The sequence below is a fragment of the Bombus flavifrons genome, chromosome 1 (assembly GCF_040668555.2).
Source record: "Bombus flavifrons isolate JBK064 chromosome 1, iyBomFlav1_principal, whole genome shotgun sequence".
Classification (NCBI taxonomy): Eukaryota; Metazoa; Arthropoda; class Insecta; order Hymenoptera; family Apidae; genus Bombus; species Bombus flavifrons.
Genome location: NC_138442.1, coordinates 5,408,645 through 5,427,306, shown reverse-complemented (window position 1 = coordinate 5,427,306; position 18,662 = coordinate 5,408,645). Strand labels below are relative to the sequence as shown.

Genomic DNA, 18,662 nt, shown 5'->3' with positions numbered 1-18,662 from the left:
TCCAAGAAGACATTCTTTTCCCACAGGAAGCGATAAATTCGCTTCCCATCAATTCGAAGAAACGGAAGGACCTCGATCGCCTCGCAAACCTATCAATTTAAAAAAAAAAAAGTATATAATCAAAAAAAAAATTAGTATACCCTTTAATTACAACTCCAAAAAAAAAAAAAAAGAGGAAACTAAATGCAGTGAAAAATAAAATCAACGAACATAAAGAAACCCTTTAATTTTCATTAAAAACAAAAAGAAAGAGAAGAAGAAATATACCTGTGCAATTAAGAATAAAATTAATATCTCTTAACTTTCACAACCAGAAATACTATAAGACCGACATCTAGTAATTTCCGTTCAATATCAATTAATAACCTCTCAACTTAAAAAAAAAACCAGACCTACACACAATTTAGTTCATTTTTCCCAATAGGAGAAACGGAGGAGAAAAACGAGAATATAGCATTGATTCACTTTCAAAACGAAAAGTATGCATGTTGCAATTTAGAGGGCAGTATATCATTAAGATGTCCTGCAAGTGAGAGAGAGAGAAAGTCTCGTGGCACGACAAGAAACCCTATTTGCATGAAAGACGATGAATTGGCAGCGAGTGGTAGGCCTGATTACACGGTAACCAGCGGAGAAGCATCTGTTCTCATCGCAACTTCATACTGCTTCCAGACTGTAAGACGTAAGACATCAACTAGTCTATTGTAATTTAAAAACTGATTCATTCGACTTATGATCAACACTGTGTGAGATAGAAAGGGAGGAATTTCATTTTCACCGAGAAAGTGCGAACATTATTCCGTAGGAGATTGATCTGACTACGTTCAAGGAAAACAGTATACACTTTGCTGGTGTGGTCAATGAAACGCGAAACGTGCTAATTTCACTTTTTTCTACTAGTATTTCCCATGTCTAATATTATGAACGTTTAATGATGCTTTGATTTGTTTCGTTCTTATTGGTTGATTAGTTGGTACTTTAACTTGATAACTTTCTATAGTGGACTCAAGTTAATAGATGATTTTCTGATGTTCTAATGTTTTTTTGAACTATCCTACGTAATCCTAACCTTAAATATTATGAACCAAATGTCAATCTTCATTTCAATTGTAATAGCTTACTTTGCAATATTTGAAAATGAAATCTTTTTATCTTTAGGTATATTATAATACAAATTATAATACAATCTATAATACAAAGACTATCACGATTAATTCAATTAACATTGATTCATATATTTTAGTAAGATTATAACACAGTATCCAGATAGTTATGAGCAGAGATATAATTTCAACCAAAAGAATCTTAAACAAATGGACCACCAATAAGTATTAAAAAATACTCGCTTATTACCAAAACTATACAAAAATTTGTTATCCAACTTGAATTCGTATGTATATCCTCTCCTAGTAAAACAACAAAATGTAAACACCAAACCTTTCACACCAATCAACATAACACGGAACACCTTTCAGCCACTCTCCACGCACTCTTCTGAAGAATATAACCAGCTCGCCAAAAAACAAGATCACTAAAACGACACCCGTATCACAAGCAGGCTACCGGCCAAAAAACTTTCCCTCGAACAGGCCAATCGGCAAAACGAGATCAACTCACTCTGCAGAGGCGGCGACATCATAACCCGAATGCAAGGAGCCACAATCAGGTATCACTGGCTCCCCTGTGATCCTGCGTTCGGTTTCAAACACAGCAACGTCGTGAGCACCGTTCAGATACTCCACGCACTTCTCCGTAGGGCTAGCTCTCGTTGTAGCCAAAGCTGGACACCCGACCATAACACCAACCACATCATCTTCCTCGTTTCCATCTTCACGATTCCTCAGAAAAGCATCCAAATAATGTTCATCGGTGGAAGGTAACTCGTAGACGGCGCCAGGTGTCCAATTACTGGGTAGATCCCGTCGATTGGCAGATTCATCGTCAATTTTGTTAACTTGATCGTTTTTCCTGGCGTATAGTTTACGGAGGTAAGCTTCCTGGTGGCTCCTGGTGGCCCAGCAGCCACCCTGCCACCATCTTTTTGAGCCTAGCACTGAGGTCTTCCGTCTTCTTGCTAGACTTGACATGACTTCTTAAGGAGTTGACCCATGTAAATATGCCATCTGATTTGTTGCTGGTTTCAAAGGAATATTCGCTTGGCAATTTGAAAGTAGCATTGGAATAACTGTTCTTCTATAATTGATGTATGTAAGTTAACATCTTTTGTTCTCGTTTAGAGGTGGCTGATGTCAGTCATTATGAAGCATTACCTCTTGTAGTAGCAAAACCTTCGTTGTTGTGTTTGGTTGTTGTATACTATCAGTATAGGAGTAAGTTTACTATCGTTGATGAATACTAGTGTATTGAAATTAATTTCTGCCTGATCCTAGTCAACAGTATATCGTCTCTTCCTCACGACTTCTCTCACAGTCTTACAGAATCGTGTCTGGAATCCTAAGATTGGAAGAGACAGACGTCGAAAGTCCACGATTCTATGCATGTCATCATCGACCCAATGCTTCATAAGGACTAAAAAACTCGGTGGCTCCTCCAAGTCTGCCATTTACTCAATACTTTAACCATTTTGAAAGAGCCAAAAAAGTGGTATTGGCATTTGGCTGACGGTGTACCATGTTTTTTTCAGTTCCTCGGGTTGGCACGCGCTGTTGGAACACCAAGAGATTCTCCAGGATACGACAAGGACGCGTCGAAGGGACAGGGACAACGGAGAAAGCGAGCGTCGTAAGGAAGGAAGGAGGAAAGATAGTAGGCAGTGAAGAGGAAAAGAAGAGACAAAGATGCAGCTAGGAAGGAGGAACAGAGAGAGCTAAACCAAGGGGGAGAGGGAAAGAGCGTACAATGTGCAGAATGGGAAGAGAGCAAGAGAAAGGAGAGGGAGAGGCAATCTGTACGTATAACCGGTAGTACAGCCAGAGATTAACGTTTTAATACGCGGCACCGTGGTCGAACGTACAAAGGGAATCAGGCGAACGATAACGTTTCACGCGGATTCTTCAACCCGATCTCTGTATCGATCGGCCTGCTTCTCTCTTCGCTTAGGATTCACACAACCTAACTCTCTTAAGCGTCAGTTTCCGATCGCCGTTCACTTCAGTCGTCCTCTCCTACGGATCAGATTCGATTCACGTCGAAGCCTTGACACGCGACGTGTCAGTCTATTCCGGGACCAGTCTGACAGAGCGAAGTCACGAATACCTTCATCCTGTCAATCACCGATGCAGTAGAACCACCGACAAACCTTCAAAGCAACTCATATTGACCGTAACAATTTATCACGGAATCACAAAAATGGATATCAACGATGAACTGTCAAACACCACCACTAGAACCTTCTCTAACTTCACTTAACTTAATTGATGTTTGGTAAAACAATGACAAAACTCTCGAGGACATTAGGGAATAAACAGTGAGAAGAAGGTTCACGGGGTTAATTGGCGGTAGTATCGTGACCGGTCCGTGAACGCGTTAAAAAGCTTCTAGAAGCGGCGTTTCCGTCCTTCCTACTCGGGCGTGCTGAGGCCGAGCGGACACTGAGCGTGCTCTGGGACCACTTGGCAGCCGGAGAAGCGCGGGGTAAAGGCGGCTACTCGGCTGGAAAGCCGCTTCAGGGAAGGGGGAACGAGGGCCCGTTCTCGAACTCTAGCTGCTACGCCGTTGCGTGTAACTTCCACGCCGCCAATACGCGCTCGCTTGTCCCCACCACCACGCCGCGGGCCCTGCTGAGCTTCCCGATATATTTATATTCGTTTCTAATATGTGTGGCGTGTCGGGGCCCGACGCCTCGCCGAAGGGCCCCGTTCGAGTACGCGCGCGCGCTCCAGTCATGTCGGTCCAGCATCGTTCCACGAGGGACTGTGCGTGCCGTGACCACAACCGCACCCCGAGGCTATAATCTGCTACGACGCTATCGCCCGAATCGATTCTCTCCTGTGGATATCCTTGGAGAATGCAGGAACGTTTCTTTGGGGACAATACAGGGGTGATTTTTGTTGCTCTGGGTTAGATTAGTATTCTCTGGGTTTGAAGTTGAGGATTGTTTTTTTTATTTGATATTGCAGAAATTAGTTAGAGGGTGTAGTTGAAGAGTTTCAAGAGTTTATAGAATTTCTGATATTCTTTGGTCTATGAGAATCTGTTTTAAATCCTTTTTTTATTTCAGCTTTAGATTAGATTAGTGTATTACGATTCTAATGCTCAGTTCAAACTGGCACGGCTCAGTTGTATAAATTAGATCAAAATCTTGAGGTCTGTCGTCTTAGATTAATTTACGCTGAAATGGAGGTTAGGTTCATAAAGTTTCTCTAGAATCTTGTCTACATGGAAAATAATATCAAACATCAATGTACTCTTCCAATAGCCATAATTCGTCCTTCTAATCTGGACATGTTAGGTATCCTACCATGTTGTACTATTTTACTATTTTACGACAGAAAGAAGACTAAATTTATCTACAACGATTTCAGCACTCTCAGTGACACGTAAACTGGACTGCAGAAGCAAACATAGCCTCGTCGTTGGTGATGTCCCGCAGGCTCACTGCAAGTGGTTGCAAATGTTCGTCGTAATGACGCTGCCGTTTTTCTGGAGTATATCCACTTGATGCCCTCGCCTTGCCCAAGAAACACGGTAATGGTTCTTGGCTGATCGTTAACCGACTGGTTCACTTGGAAATGCGATGTTAATTGGTTATTAATCGACCATTAACCAGATGGCCTCGATAAAACCGGAACATTTTGCTTCGTATATCGGCAAACTATTCTATTGGATCTTTTATTACATCGAACAGACGCATACGCACGAATTCATTAACGTGAGATGGTGTAAAATTACTGGCTAATTATAAATTGGTCATTAATCGATGAGAAATACCGAAAACAGGATACAGCAGTTCTTTTGTTCCTACGTTTCTCTCGAATCTATATTTAAATTCATATTTTACATATTTATCTAAATGTTTTACAAACTCTTATCAGAGGTTAATTAATCATCCAACAACACGTGATGGATTTCAGATTTACATATCATCATCGTGAATCTTGAGTTCAAACTCGTTCGCATTCGAGTATCAGACTGCTACCAAATTAATTGATATTCAATTAGGTCCCAGGAGTCTTTTTACAGGAAAGTTTTAAACTTAATGGGAATTCGTTACCCGAACACATACTCCAAATTCCCAAGTAAAGTGGCCAAAAAGCGCGATTTTAATTAACACTTCATTAACCAAATTGGTAAAGCATAATCAGTTTCAGCAAATTTTTAATTTATCAAGAAACGTTAATCACGATGCAGTACGTATCTTATATGTCCAAACTAATTATTCAAAACGGTGTTCCTAATTAAAAGTTAATTAATCAATTAGTAGAAAACGATTCTCTGTATCAGAAGACATTGAATACATTGGAACGAATCCTGATCCATTTATGAACGTTACATTGGGCAAGGAGACCTGGAATAGACATTCTTACGTAATCCAAGTGGAACGAGTCCTTTTCCGGACTCGATTCTTGGATCGTCCCTAATGATACGGACTATTCGCCGCCAATGAGACATAAATCGCTTAATCATCGTTACCGTATTCTCCAACATTCCACCGTTTCTCGTTACACTCAGTCGCAAGCATGGATTAGCAGAAACCTCTAGTCTCCTTTCTGCTTATTTTACCGCGATACACATGAATGATTTTTCAGGACGATTCCAGGAGTATAGGTTTGTGATAATAACACTAGCTATGAATCATGCTCGGCTCAATTAAGTCACAACTTCTCCGTTTATTTCTCTGACAAATATCTGTTTAACATGCTGTTTGCTGATACATGGAGAAATGTAGAAAAGGAATTTAAGATTACGGAGGATGTGGAAGAGTAACATCTATTCCGTAGGAAAATTGTCCAAAGATTAGAGAAAGGTGTAATCGTGAGTATTCGAGACTACTCGGTTATCCCCACCTTCTGCGTTATCATGAGAGGATCACAGTGCGATTTTATGCTCAGCCAATAAGCATAGAGTTTTTGTCCCCTCTACTTTACAGCTAATATCCTATAGAAGTGGTAATATCCAAGGTGTATGCCTGACTTAACATTTATTCTTACTGGCTATAAAGCGGGAACTATATAATACGTTTTTAAATAATTTACCTCTTCTTCAAAAGCAATCTTTGTATTTTGTTATTAATTGATTTTTTGTTTCTGGTAAAATGAACTGGGAGGAGAAATTTCTGTTTACTGGACATCAATTAGGCAGATTCGCAACTTATAGTTGGAGTTCCTTATTTATGATGGCATGCTGTCTATTCCGTTTGACTTGAGGTTAAAATAGATGCATAAACATAAAGCTGCATCTGGAACGAACTGTTAATACCCAGTAGCATTTGCTCACGCTGCTTCTCTTTGATTTCACATCATGCATACGTAAGAAGTCGCAACGATGTCTGGATAACGACTGAGTAACACGACTAATCTTCGGCAGTGGTTTTTAGCATTTAACACGAACAACTTGTGCATTCTAATGCCTAGAAGAACGAGCGAACCGAGACAAAAACCTTTCATTTGCAAATGTCCATAAATCAATTTTCTTCATTAACAGGTATTTCCATCAATCTTTATTTGATATCTTTTCCTCGCTAAAAATAATGTTTTACAAATTAAAAAAAATATATTTAATACGTAATTATCTGGTACGATTCAAAAAAGCTCATATAGCCATTAAATATTATTATATATCTGTCTGTCCATAATTACAGATATTTCGCTAGTACTAGTAATTATAGTCGACATTATATTCGAGAATTCAAAGTTAGCGCTTTTAACGTCTCCATAACCTCACTCGCTCAACATAACCGCAACCATAGCGTGCAAATTTCATTTCCTCCTTACTTTTTACTTTACTGTAGAGGTCGACTACGATTCAACGAGATTCTTTCCTCCACAGAACTTACCATAAGGTTACATGCCACTAATAATCTTTATTGTATCAAAGATCAAAGATATTTTAGCAGAAATATCGATGGTAGTTTGCAAACGATTCAGTACATGATAAGTTGCTGCCGAGATACTGACTCGATTCTCGTTCGTCGAAGAGCCGATTAAAAGGGTGGATCGAAATTGACGGCTTAATTTAATTCAGAGGGCAGGCATACAACGTTGCAACATTTCTTTTTGGTTCAGCCAGGACATTCGCTTCCGAGAATGCCATGGAGAAATGTCTTCATCGAGCTGCTTAGTGGCAACTGCCATATCACAGTTTTTGCTCCTGTTCCCTTTCAAGCTTTTTATCGTTCATGGAATTGACGAACATTTCTGGTTCACAGTATGACTGTAAACAAGACGAAGATTCGATCTAAAATCATGGTTTTAATTAATCACCATGTTCGGTAATTGAGAAATAAAATTTCTGGTCTAATATCTATAACGTTTGTTTGTATTAGTGAAGTAGTATGGCTTATTCTATTCCGAGGGATTCAGCAAAAACAGCTACCTCGCCACCAGAGTTTCAATCAAAGCTGTACTTCGTCTTCCTTCAATCATTCCAAGCATTTCCTTCATTTGAAAAGGATGAAGGTTTCCTCAATCAATTTTTTGCCGTTATGAATTACCCTTTTTCTATCGGTCCAGAGGTTCAGACGTCAATGGTCCGCTAGTTCAAGGTAGATTGAAAATTCTGTTAGACAATTGAAACGTGCATCTCTGTAATTGAATCTTTTTACTCGAAGACTCGAATAGATAACTTACAGCACAAATTTAGTGGTCTAGTTCTTTCATTCCGAATTCATTAATTTTATTTCAATGATCTACTATTCAAAAAGCGTTCATCTCTATATTCCATCAAGCAAAATGGTGACTGTATCATTACTTTAACAGCAGGAAATATTTCTAACGCCTAAAGTAACAGGATCGCTTCTGACACTACTAAAACAGGTGGCACACGATTGTCTGAGAGAAACCTGGTTGGTTATGCGCATGCGCATGCGCATACGCGCGCGAGAACACCGTGTAGTAACCGGTACAAGGCACACCATGTACCGGAATTATTAACTGTTATGCAGATGAATCTCTTATGCTTCTTCCACGCATAACACCGAGTGCTCGAACTTTTCAACCTCCGCGCCGAAGGCGTTCACTCTATCCGACCGAGATCCTCCATCATCGACAACGTTGATCTGAGTACCGCTGCCGTTCTAGCTTTATACGGTAGCCGCGACTGCTCTCCGCGTTAACGAGCTGCGAATGCGTGCGTGTCACGAGCTGGGAGGAGAGCAATTTGCAATTCTTCTGGTTTTTTCATCTTGGATTTTCCGTGATTCTATATATCAACGAAAGATCTCTCATAACTATAAAATATGGGTTACTTTTTTATATAGAAGTTAAAGTTTAAGATTGAGGGAGTCTTTACTCCCGGATTTTCTGAGATTTGAAGAATCAAAGGAAAGTTTTCCTGATTTTTTATAATATTATAAATTATTTTTATTGAGAGGATTTTAACATTTTATTAGTGGATTGACAAAATTTTCAGGAGTATATAGAAACTTTTTTTTTTATTTCAAATGATTAGAATTTAAATTCTAATTTAGATCTAGATATTTTATACCTTTACGTTAAGAAGGTAGAGTTAATGATGGTTTTTGAATTTCTAGGTTACCGTGACAGCGAGACTTTCCCACAATTTCTCGACTTTTCCAGCTACTTTCAGTTTTATTTAAACATACTGCATCTCTCATGGGCTTTTACTTTCGGTTTTACTGGTTTTATACTGGATTCCAGTGTTGAACTATAGAGATAGGCATTAATGGACAACGCATTAATCGTCTAGACTTCACCAAACATAAATCACACAAATACTTAAACGTTATCTTCATGACGACTACTCATTGTTATTCCCAATTCTACCTTATATATTGACAAATTTCATTCTGTGAGATTTGTACAAGTTTATTTACATACGTTAGAACCATTTTGTAATGATCTAATGATCACTGTTCAACGAATGAATCAAAAGCCTACACTAAACACTACGTGTAGAATACATAACGTGTCATATTTGAAGCGCACTTCCTGGATTCTCAGAATAACAGGGTAGGTGACAATTATATGTGTATACATATACTTTCCAATTTCAACTTCATTCCAACAAATACAGTAAAAACAAAACAGTCCGTTGATTCTATAATTTTGTTCAATAGTCATTCCTTATTATTTTTAGCTAAACATCTGGAACGAAGTGAGAAATACGTTAGTATTATTCCAGGAAATAAAATCTAACTCAACGTTGACCTTTGATTCGCCGATTCCAACTGTTCAACGACTCCTCTCCACCTCTACACCTGTCGTCTAGTGAAACAGCTGGTGCAAGCCGAATATCCAGTGGTGTATCACCGAACTTCGCTATGAGGTGACCGGCCTACGTTTTCCTCCGTTTCCCGCGTTTATATTTAGCACGGTCGCCACCAGTTTACGACACGCGAGGAATTTTTCGTCCTGGGGAACTGGTTTCTTTCCTTGTATCTAACAAGCGTTGTGCATTCGATCTGAAATGATTCTTTAATTTCATTTGTTGATTATACTTTGATTAACAATCTGAGCCGTAAGTAGCCAGGTTTAGAATAGGTCACAATGGTGTTTAATTTGAAATGTATTCTTTGCTTTTGATTAGTCACACCATTATACATATGTGTGTATGTGATTCAACTATTCTCTCTTTCTCTCTCTCTCTCTCTAGCTCTCCCTATCTTTATTTGTGTGTGTGATTTGATACAGTTGAGCTCTAAACAGAAATTAAAGTGTTGAACTGTATGTTTAAGGTTAGGTTTACAGCTGCAAAGATACTGAAAAAATATTTACTAGTGCAACATGATTTCTTTCCTATCTAAATTTGGAGCTTAAAAAATTCTAAAAATCGTCGATTCCTTTTGTTCAAACGTCTAGTTGTTGGAGATTTATTACGGTGACGAACAATTGTTCGATGCAGCTATTTCTTGTCCTAGACAGACCTGAGATAATAGTCTACTATTACAGAAGAGGGTAGAATCTTTCCGAAGAATCATTGTAGCCCTCGTACAACGGAAATGCGTGATCAACAAATCGTTCGAGTCTGTTTACGGAAAGGAGAAGTCAATGGATGATGGTTTTTATTCTACTCCGAGATCATTTTCTGTTCCCGGTTTTTAGTACCGTGCAGTATTGAGCTCGGGCAAATTGACGGTATAGAACAGTCGAGGATTAATCTCTCTTGAAATTATGATTTTTCTACTTGTTAACGGCTACGGTTCTTCAACATGCGAGTTTGCGTTCCTAACCTGTACATGTAACAGCATTATTATTGCAAGTTTTGTTTCGCAATTGCATCTGCAGAACTCATAAATGCATCACTTGAACTTCAGATTCTAAGTCATGTGTTAAATCACTTTTCTTTTCACGATATTTTGAATGATCCAGTAATACTTATTATACCTAATGGAAATATCAAACAGAGTGGTTCTTAATTAGAATAATTAGAAAAATTTTGGAAGACTCAAAACTCACAAAAGGACTTATTCTAACCTTAGTATCATAAAAATGGAACTAGTATTTGGCGCCTAGAGTAGGTGAAGCTGTGAACCGCCTTAAGCTACTAAATATTCCATTCCGCCTATATTCTGCCCCAAATTACGTATCCAATCACCAATGTTGTACCCGAAACAATTTTCTAGCCTAAAACAGATTTCAATCTAAGTTCATCATTCATCAAACTCTTATCTTTTATTTACCATCTTACATTTTTTAAACTACAATCTTATCGAATCTTATTTAATTTCCATTTACATATTATCGTTAAGGCAGTTCCATAATAGTGCAATTATAGTATAATTCTTCTGTTTTAATTCATGGAGATTGTGAATCCATGGTGATGTGTGCGTGCACTTTCTTTCCCGCGCTTATGCGATCAGCCCTCCCCCGGTTCCCACGAGCATTCTCCTGCTCATTACGACTTCCCGAGGCAGAGGTGCACACGGAACCAAGTCGGTTTCTCGAAAGGAACACCGGTAACAACTCGACCCTCGACTACTCCGTCAATAGTAGCTGCTCGAATGCGGCCTGTTTCAATATTTGTAAATCCTGCCATTCCCCCCCTGCCCCTGTTACGTCGACACTCGACAGTTCTCTGCTCGTCAGGATACAAACAAGGCGATTCGACTTCTTAACCGGGGAAACTTGTTCAGAAAGGATGGAGAAGGTTAATCTGGTCTTTATTAAACATTTTCTTTTTGTACTTCTATAGTTGGACACTGGAGAACTCTTTATGGTTAACAAGAATTTTTTATACCTTTCTTTTTGCATTTGTTATAGATTCTCAAATTAGCTTATATAAATAATAAATCTGGCTTAAATGTCCTTCTTTTAAATTTTAGCTAAAATAATATCTGGTAATATTGAAAATTGAAGATATAGAAAGAAATAAGTACATATATAACAAGTCAAAGCTATTATGTGCTATAAATCAAACAAAATATTTAACGAAATAAATTAAACAAAATAAAACAATTATATCCTCTAAATTAAACTAAAACTAGCTATCTTTTGTCTTATATAAGCAATTACGATTGAAATTATAAAGTTATTAGAAATAAAAATATAATATTAAAAAATTGTCAACGACACAAACATTTCATGTACGGCAATAGTCAACTAACACGACGTTTCAGTTATCCAAAGGTTTCATGAGAGAAAGGATACAGCGGATATTTATCATGATCACCATAATTACATCAAACCACTCCTATCCGTAATTGCCACGAAACTCCGTATTAGATATATGCAATAAATCCCCATGAACGTTGAGCGTTCGTGAATTTATTAACTTCTTGTTGTCGACTCACCTTACATAAACGAAACACGTTTTCAATTTTATTCATCAAATATTTCTAATATTTCCTTGTCATGCATTTATAGTATCGTAAAATACATTGATATTTCGTTTTTATTTATTGAATTCAAAGTGATTCATAATTGATTGTAAAAAGCTGTCCATATTCTAGATTTCAGATCTTCAAAGATGATAGTGTATAAAGTGTCTAATTTAATGCATATTACATGAGCCTATGATCAGAATTTTAATTAAGATAGAACCTTTCTAAGACTATTTGAAAAAAGGAATACTTTTGCTCAGAAGCTCTAAATGCTATAAATTATATTATATACCCAAATTTTTCCCAACATTCGTCTCTAATTTATTATTTACATTTGGCATTCTACCAATTTAAAAAATCACTAGAAATCAGTTCTTCCAACTCAATAGGTTTCACATTTAATCTCACCAAAAACTTCAAAAATTACAAAGAACATAAAAAATAAATGCCATTAATTGACGGAATGTACTACAATTTCTTAACCTCAGTCGTTCCAAATAAAAGCACACCGCATCCTAACCTCAAATCGAAGGTCGAATCGCGCCGTATAATCGTAGACACTCGAAGCGCGTGGTGTAAACAATACGTTCCGCCTGTGAGAGAGGCACTGCACGAGCCTCAAGGTCCAAACGCGATCGGTAGGAACGCAAAAAGGAGTTGTTAATGGAAGTGGAGTTCCATCGGGCGCGAGCGAGCTGGCCAAGTATATAAGGAAATCCAGTCGGGGAATTATGCAGATTGTAGGTTGGAATCCATCTGCTGATGGCTCGGACAGGGCATACTCGAACCTACGTGAGTTCATCCACGGCACAGGACCAACTACCCATCAGTTCTGCCTGTCGGTTTCGTTGCCTCCACTAGCAGGACGTTCCTCTTTCTTCTATCTGTACTTTTGGCCTCTCCATCCTTTCCTTCTACAGTATACGAAACGGTACGAGGGAAGCAGGAGGTTGGTGGAAGAAGCTTGATCATTTCCGTGGAATTACGGGGCTGTGAACGGTACAAAGTTACCTAGGGAGAAAGGGGGAAGAGTTAAATTAATGAAATCGCGACGCGCAAGCCACGACGCGCAGCTATTAGCCTGGAATGTTCAAATTGTTCCTGGCTTACGGTCGAGGTTTTATGATTGAACTTTGAACCTATCTTTTGCGTTAGAAAAGACGATATCCCTGTAAAGTTCTCGCAGCGAGGATTTGGTCGAGTTCTTTGGTGATTACATGGGTAACTATGCGAAGAATGTTCGATAAAATTCCCTAGGGAATTGGAATGGCACGGTTGGCTGTGTGATTGGAGAAACAAGTTTTGGAATCTGTAGTAGAATTGTTTGCGTGTAGCACGGTCTGTATCGTTAGAGAGGAAGTTCAATGTCCTTATAAAAATTCCCTGTGGGGCTTACGGTTGGTTATACTACTAGGGAAAATTGTAGAATACTTTCTGAATAAATACTTGAAAACGCTTTACGGAAATTTGTCAATACTCTTATCAATCAAATTTATAGTAATATATTACGAAATGTATAATTAAATTTCCTATAATACTTAGTTACACTTTCATAAGAATATAATTCTTTAAAAAATGCTACGGTACAAATGGTTTCTACATTGTTTTTGGTAAACTGTCAATTACACAACGGAATTTATTATCGCAATATCTCTACATTATTCATTCATTGTAAATTATGGATTATAACTCTCTCTGAAAGTGTTAAATTCCTGTGTTATCAATTAAATTATCTGGATACAGATCGGAAAAGATCGATGGTATCGTAATGTTCAACTGACGAAACGATGTAAAGGCAAGAGGAGAAGGGACGATAGACGAGGATAGAAGAGAAAGGATAAGAAGGGAAAAGTTCTGCAGAGCGACAGGATGATGGAAATTTGCGCCCAGTGAACCTTGTCCCGGAGCGTTAGGTTATTTCTCTATTTTCATTCTTCTAAGATAACTCTGGTCTGCTCGTGATCCGGTTTACCTATCTCGTCCAATAAATATCGGGACATCTCGTGAAAACTTCTGTTTAAACACGCTGAAATCGCGTACACAAACATATTTCTCTAATAATCAATGTTTTCTATGCTGTATTATAATGAACCGTTGTGATCGAACCGTTAAGTGCTCTATGTTGGGAAGACTGTTACTTTTACTGACAAGTACTGATGACAAGAAACATACATGCATATCTTAATAAATGGTTTCTTCAATCGATTAACTGGAACCTAACCTACATATGTATGCAAATTCTTCTTCTATTACTCCTATTAAATTCCTATTTCTCTAAAACAGTTAACCACACACAGATACCAAACTTAGTAGCGTAGCACCAGAAAAATAGAAATCTTTCGTCAAGTGTTTAAATAATGACTAACAAGTTTCTAACTTGAAACTCCTTTAAGATAATCACAAATCATGATTAAAAAAATTATCTAAGGATTCCCATTGAATCGGAAGATATATGTTGTTCACTTGCCACTGCTAATTAACTGGAACCTAACCTACATATGTATGCGAATTTTTGTTTTGCTATTTCTACTTCAAAAGCGTTAACTGCACAGAGAGACCAAAATTAATAGTTAAACAGTAATAACATAGAAATCTTCCACTAGGTTTCTAAATAATAATTAAACAGATAATCACAAATTACGATTAAAAGAAATGATTTAGGAAATTTCGCTGAATCGTAAAATACGTCGTCCACTTGACACTGGTAGTCCTGTTGGTGAATTGAGGGGACCGGGTCACATGCAATAAGAAGCTCGACAAAACAACAATGACGGCGCCAACCTGATCGTCGCCTGTCCTTTGACGCGTTCGAGAAATCGCGAGCGTGAGCATGCGCGTCAGAGAAATCGGGAATTCAGGTAGTGGTTGGACGAGAAGAAGCGAGTGTGGCTTGGTCGCTCGCGGGAAAGGCTCGACGGGGAACGAACGAGTCGAGCGAAGCTGTAATTTAGAGAAAAACGTTCCCCGGAGCCGCGGGGCCCTACTTTTCGTGCGCAGCGACCCGCCTACCTGGCCTCTATTACCGCGCTCACTTCGGATAGCGATGGGCTTAACACGAATTCGAATTATTTTCGGTGTAACAGGAAAGATTCAACTCACATTAATAGTCATTTTTAATAGTGTTAAAAATATCAAATTCTTGTTTTTTTAAATAAAAATGGTCAAAAATGTATTCTAGTTTTTAAAATGTGTTCTAGTTTGCTCGTATTGTAGCTACGTTATAATGGCCAACCCCGTATTAAGATTTTGATATATCACTATTTAGCAAGTATCTAGTAGTATTTCTTACCCATGAAAATACAAGCATAATTAAGGTCAAAAATTTAAGACAGAAAAAGATAAAAAATGCATATCTAATATTCTTGAATTGTGACTATGCTATAATAGTCAACCTTGTATTAAGATTTTGATATATTACTATCTAGTAACTATCTAGTAACATTTCTTATTCATAAAAATATAATTGCAATTCAAATACTCTGGCATTATCAAATCGGGAATATACGAGAAATCAAAAGTGCAAATCGCGAAAAACCTGTACTGTATCAGTAGAACTACTTACGTTTCTTGCCCTCTCCTGAACAGAGGTCTTCCTCTCTGTACCCCTCTAACGCACGTTATTTCTTCGGGTACGTACTTAAAGGCTTGTGCTCGAATCACCTTTTGCACAAAATCATCGCCGCGGTAGCCTCGGATCACGCTTGTGACTGTCCTTGGGACTTTCTTCTTAGAAAGGTCTTTATTCGGGAACACGATTACAGCCACTACGTTGGAATTACGGGCAATCAGTTGGCGTGACTTCGAGGAATTGTTTTTTGGGACGTATAACCAAAGGCGGAGGGCCAAGATTTGTGAATTCGATCTTTCGATTTTTTTACTTTGTTGTTAACTCTCTGCTTATAATATAGGTTCTGTTATATGTTCCACATAAACTATACAAGACAATCTAAAACTTCATTGAGGATAATTACTAATTTAAAAGAATGAATACTGTATTTATATTTGGAAAATTTTAAACAAAATATTTATTATTGAGAATAAGGTTACTAATTTCAGAGAATATTATTGTACTTGTATCTGGATATTTTGTAGCAAACAGAATTTTCAAGATCATTGGTGAATGCATACAACCAATAATAACCAATTTAAATGATTATGATGAAAATAATGGTACCGTATTAATTTGCAAATTTTTTAATAGGCATTGATTTAGTATCCGCTTCATGAATAAAAAATGTGATCACGAATGTATAGTTGCTTTTTTCTCGTAGAATAATGATTTACGACGAGACTTTCAGGGCCTACTGCGATTACGTTTCACCAATATACCGCGCTAAGTCGAACGAATGGATCGAGGCGATAACCTCGAGACGTGTTTACGCCTGTCCTTGAGGGTATACTCTCTTCTCGTTTTGTTTTTTCCCAAGACGGGAAAAAAACAGCAGACTTATTCACGGACAGTGATTGCATGCGTATAGTTGAAATTACAGAGGGCGGGCTGATCGGGATGATCGATTTCAGAAATTGTCTCTCCGGATGGAAAATTAATAAATGATTCTTCATCACATGTAAGAAATTATGGTTACTCTGGTAATCATATCCCTCGGCATTTCACGCAGTTACCTTCTCCAGAAACTTCGATCCTTCAGTTTAGGAACTTTTCTCAAAAAGATTCCTACATAGTTCCAAACATTGATCATACTGAAGATCAAATGTGATTATGTAAATAAATTTGATAGTATGTATATGGAGTACTACTTAAACAGTCACTCACTACGACCAAATTGGAAATTTTTAAAAAATTTTTTGCAAAAAATTTAGTTTAAATGTAAATGAAATGAATGAAATTTTTAAGTATCAACAGTAATATTTAAATGAAACTTAAAATCTAAAGGATGACAAATATTTAAAAAATATACTAAATAGTGAATGACTGAAGAAACATTACTAAAACAGAGTACATTGATTTTAAAGAAATTTAATTAGTTAAATAACCTCCAACATGAATTATGCACTTTTCCATTTAAAAAATGTCTTAATGTAATTTACAAGAGGAAATATTTCAAGCAACATTGGCATATGAAATTATTATAAATTACGATGGTATTAAGCAAAGCAACGACGTGTTAAAACATAATATATTGAGCAGGTGTACGCAGATGTAAATCTATCCAATTGGACAGACATAAATCTGTTCCAAAGGAAAAAGGAAAAGATACAACTAAATGAGACGGCGATGTTAAATCCTGTTCGCACTGGCGTAACACGCTTGTCATCCGTATTGTCACCCACACCGTCTTCCGAGATCACTATCGGGGCGTTATTGTCAACAGTGTGGATGGTTCCAAGTTTGGAACGCTACCGGTAATGTTAACCAGCCGCATTATCCGAATGACTATTTCCACGAAACAAACTAGCAAACAAAAAAGGAACGAATGAATCATAAGCCGACAAAGGAGATACTTTTTACTTCTCGATTCTTCATCTCTGTAATCGTTACCTAGAAGTTCCTGCCGCTTTCTACAGGTCATTAGGAACTGCCTTACAAAAACTTGATCAAGTAAACGTTAACAATTTTTCATTTTTGCTTAACTACCTTTCTCGCTCTTCATGTCGTTGCAACGATGAGAAATAAATTATAAGTGCTTCCTCAACAGAAAATAAAAGTTTTGTGAGAAATCTATAATAAGATATAATGAAGGAAAAAACTGAGTAGGATGGATTTCAAAATTAACCTACATCGTCGAATTCCTCCATCAGATCCATTCTTTTCGCTTCTCCGTTTATAAAAGGAACACCACGAATTACTTCCCCAATCAAATCTGTTCCATCATGCCTTAAATCAACCCCTGTATCTTCAAACCACTCCGACTAAAAAATCCAATTCCATCATAACCTCAAAATGCGTGTATCCTGCTCAACACGCACATTTCTCGCCGAAGTTACCTGGGTCGGTTCAGCGCCCTACAAAGAGATGTCGCAGGTGAAAAATATGACGAAGAGAGACAGCACGTAGGGACAGATCCCCGTAAGGAGCTAAAATTCGTCATAGATAGACTGTGACAGATTTACCTTGCTCTGCAGACAGAGTAAAATAGAGGGAAGAAGGAGACGTTAGCAGTCGACGATGGCACTCGTAGAAGACGCAAGAATGGGGTGCGAAAATGTCGAGACATCTGCTACCTCCCTGCCGCTGGAAATTATTAATCCTGTCAAAAGTACTAAATCATATTCCCTGCTGTTGCACACGCTGACTGTCTAGGGAAAGAGGGGCGAGGAAGTTAGAGGATGCGAAAGTGAAGAGTAGCTGCGACTACGACGACGTACATCGTTGCTGACCTTGATTTAGGGTCGCAGAAACCCTTCCCCGAAGATCGCGCCAGGTATTTATGACTCGAAGGAACTGGTTGCCGCTGTGAACTCTGGTAGCATCTGCGGCTGAAAGGATTCTCCCCCGGGGGCGCGGGAAGAAATCGAAAATATTCATATTTCAGCACGTCTACGCTTCGCTGCTCGAGTTTGTCCTTTCTTGGGATGGAATTCAAGTGAGGTTGTTGAGACCGAGCACCGAAGTAAGAAGGTTAAGTCTGGCAGAAGTAGAATCTGTTCATTTTTCAACAAACAATCACTATAATAGCGAAATATTAAAGTATTAACCTTACTTTGAAAGATTCAGTTCTTGTATAGAAGTTCAATGGAAAAGAGGTTAGGTTTAGGGCACTGTAGCAAGGAAGTTAAATCTGAAAAGAAAGAGAATTGGTTA

General features: G+C 38.0%; 1 protein-coding gene and 4 long non-coding RNA genes across 11 annotated transcripts in view; 1 reads left to right on the top strand and 4 right to left on the bottom strand.

The window, feature by feature from the left end:
* The window catches only part of LOC138180311 (prickle planar cell polarity protein 3), a 115,272-nt gene that overhangs the window by 10,945 nt on the left and 85,665 nt on the right, over nt 1-18,662 (bottom strand). For 2 of the 3 annotated variants that reach the window (XM_069114075.1, XM_069114067.1), the window contains exon 1: nt 1,618-2,087. The exons of the other annotated variant lie outside the window; for it this stretch is intronic. In XM_069114075.1, the coding sequence (XP_068970176.1) occupies nt 1,618-2,087 (470 nt within the window). Of the gene's footprint in view, nt 1-1,617; nt 2,088-18,662 lie in introns of those variants that run through there. 3 annotated transcript variants of the gene reach the window in all.
* Nucleotides 374-7,608, top strand: LOC138180341 (uncharacterized). Of its 2 annotated transcripts, none has more exons than XR_011173267.1 (7): nt 374-682; nt 1,244-1,328; nt 1,411-1,666; nt 1,757-1,988; nt 2,079-2,208; nt 2,645-7,390; nt 7,474-7,608. It is a non-coding gene; the product is annotated as an uncharacterized LOC138180341 (long non-coding RNA). The 2 variants fall into 2 exon arrangements; XR_011173265.1 differs by lacking the exon at nt 7,474-7,608 and having other exon boundaries at nt 2,645-2,908; nt 4,485-5,605.
* Nucleotides 7,242-7,885, bottom strand: LOC138180365 (uncharacterized). Of its 2 annotated transcripts, none has more exons than XR_011173280.1 (3): nt 7,749-7,885; nt 7,495-7,653; nt 7,242-7,356 (listed from the first exon to the last, which is right to left on the bottom strand). It is a non-coding gene; the product is annotated as an uncharacterized LOC138180365 (long non-coding RNA). The 2 variants fall into 2 exon arrangements; XR_011173279.1 differs by having other exon boundaries at nt 7,310-7,422.
* LOC138180349 (uncharacterized) lies at nt 8,506-11,229 on the bottom strand. Its single transcript, XR_011173268.1, has 3 exons — nt 10,768-11,229; nt 10,554-10,703; nt 8,506-10,463 (listed from the first exon to the last, which is right to left on the bottom strand). It is a non-coding gene; the product is annotated as an uncharacterized LOC138180349 (long non-coding RNA).
* Nucleotides 16,931-18,662, bottom strand: part of LOC138180377 (uncharacterized) — a 34,392-nt gene continuing 32,660 nt past the window's right edge. For 2 of the 3 annotated variants that reach the window (XR_011173287.1, XR_011173285.1), the window contains exons 2-6: nt 18,562-18,639; nt 18,239-18,502; nt 17,972-18,092; nt 17,400-17,863; nt 16,931-17,312 (exon numbers count right to left, since the gene is read on the bottom strand). This is a non-coding gene — a long non-coding RNA (uncharacterized LOC138180377). The remainder of the gene's footprint in view (nt 17,313-17,399; nt 17,864-17,971; nt 18,093-18,238; nt 18,503-18,561; nt 18,640-18,662) is intronic. The other variant, XR_011173286.1, reaches the window with a different exon arrangement.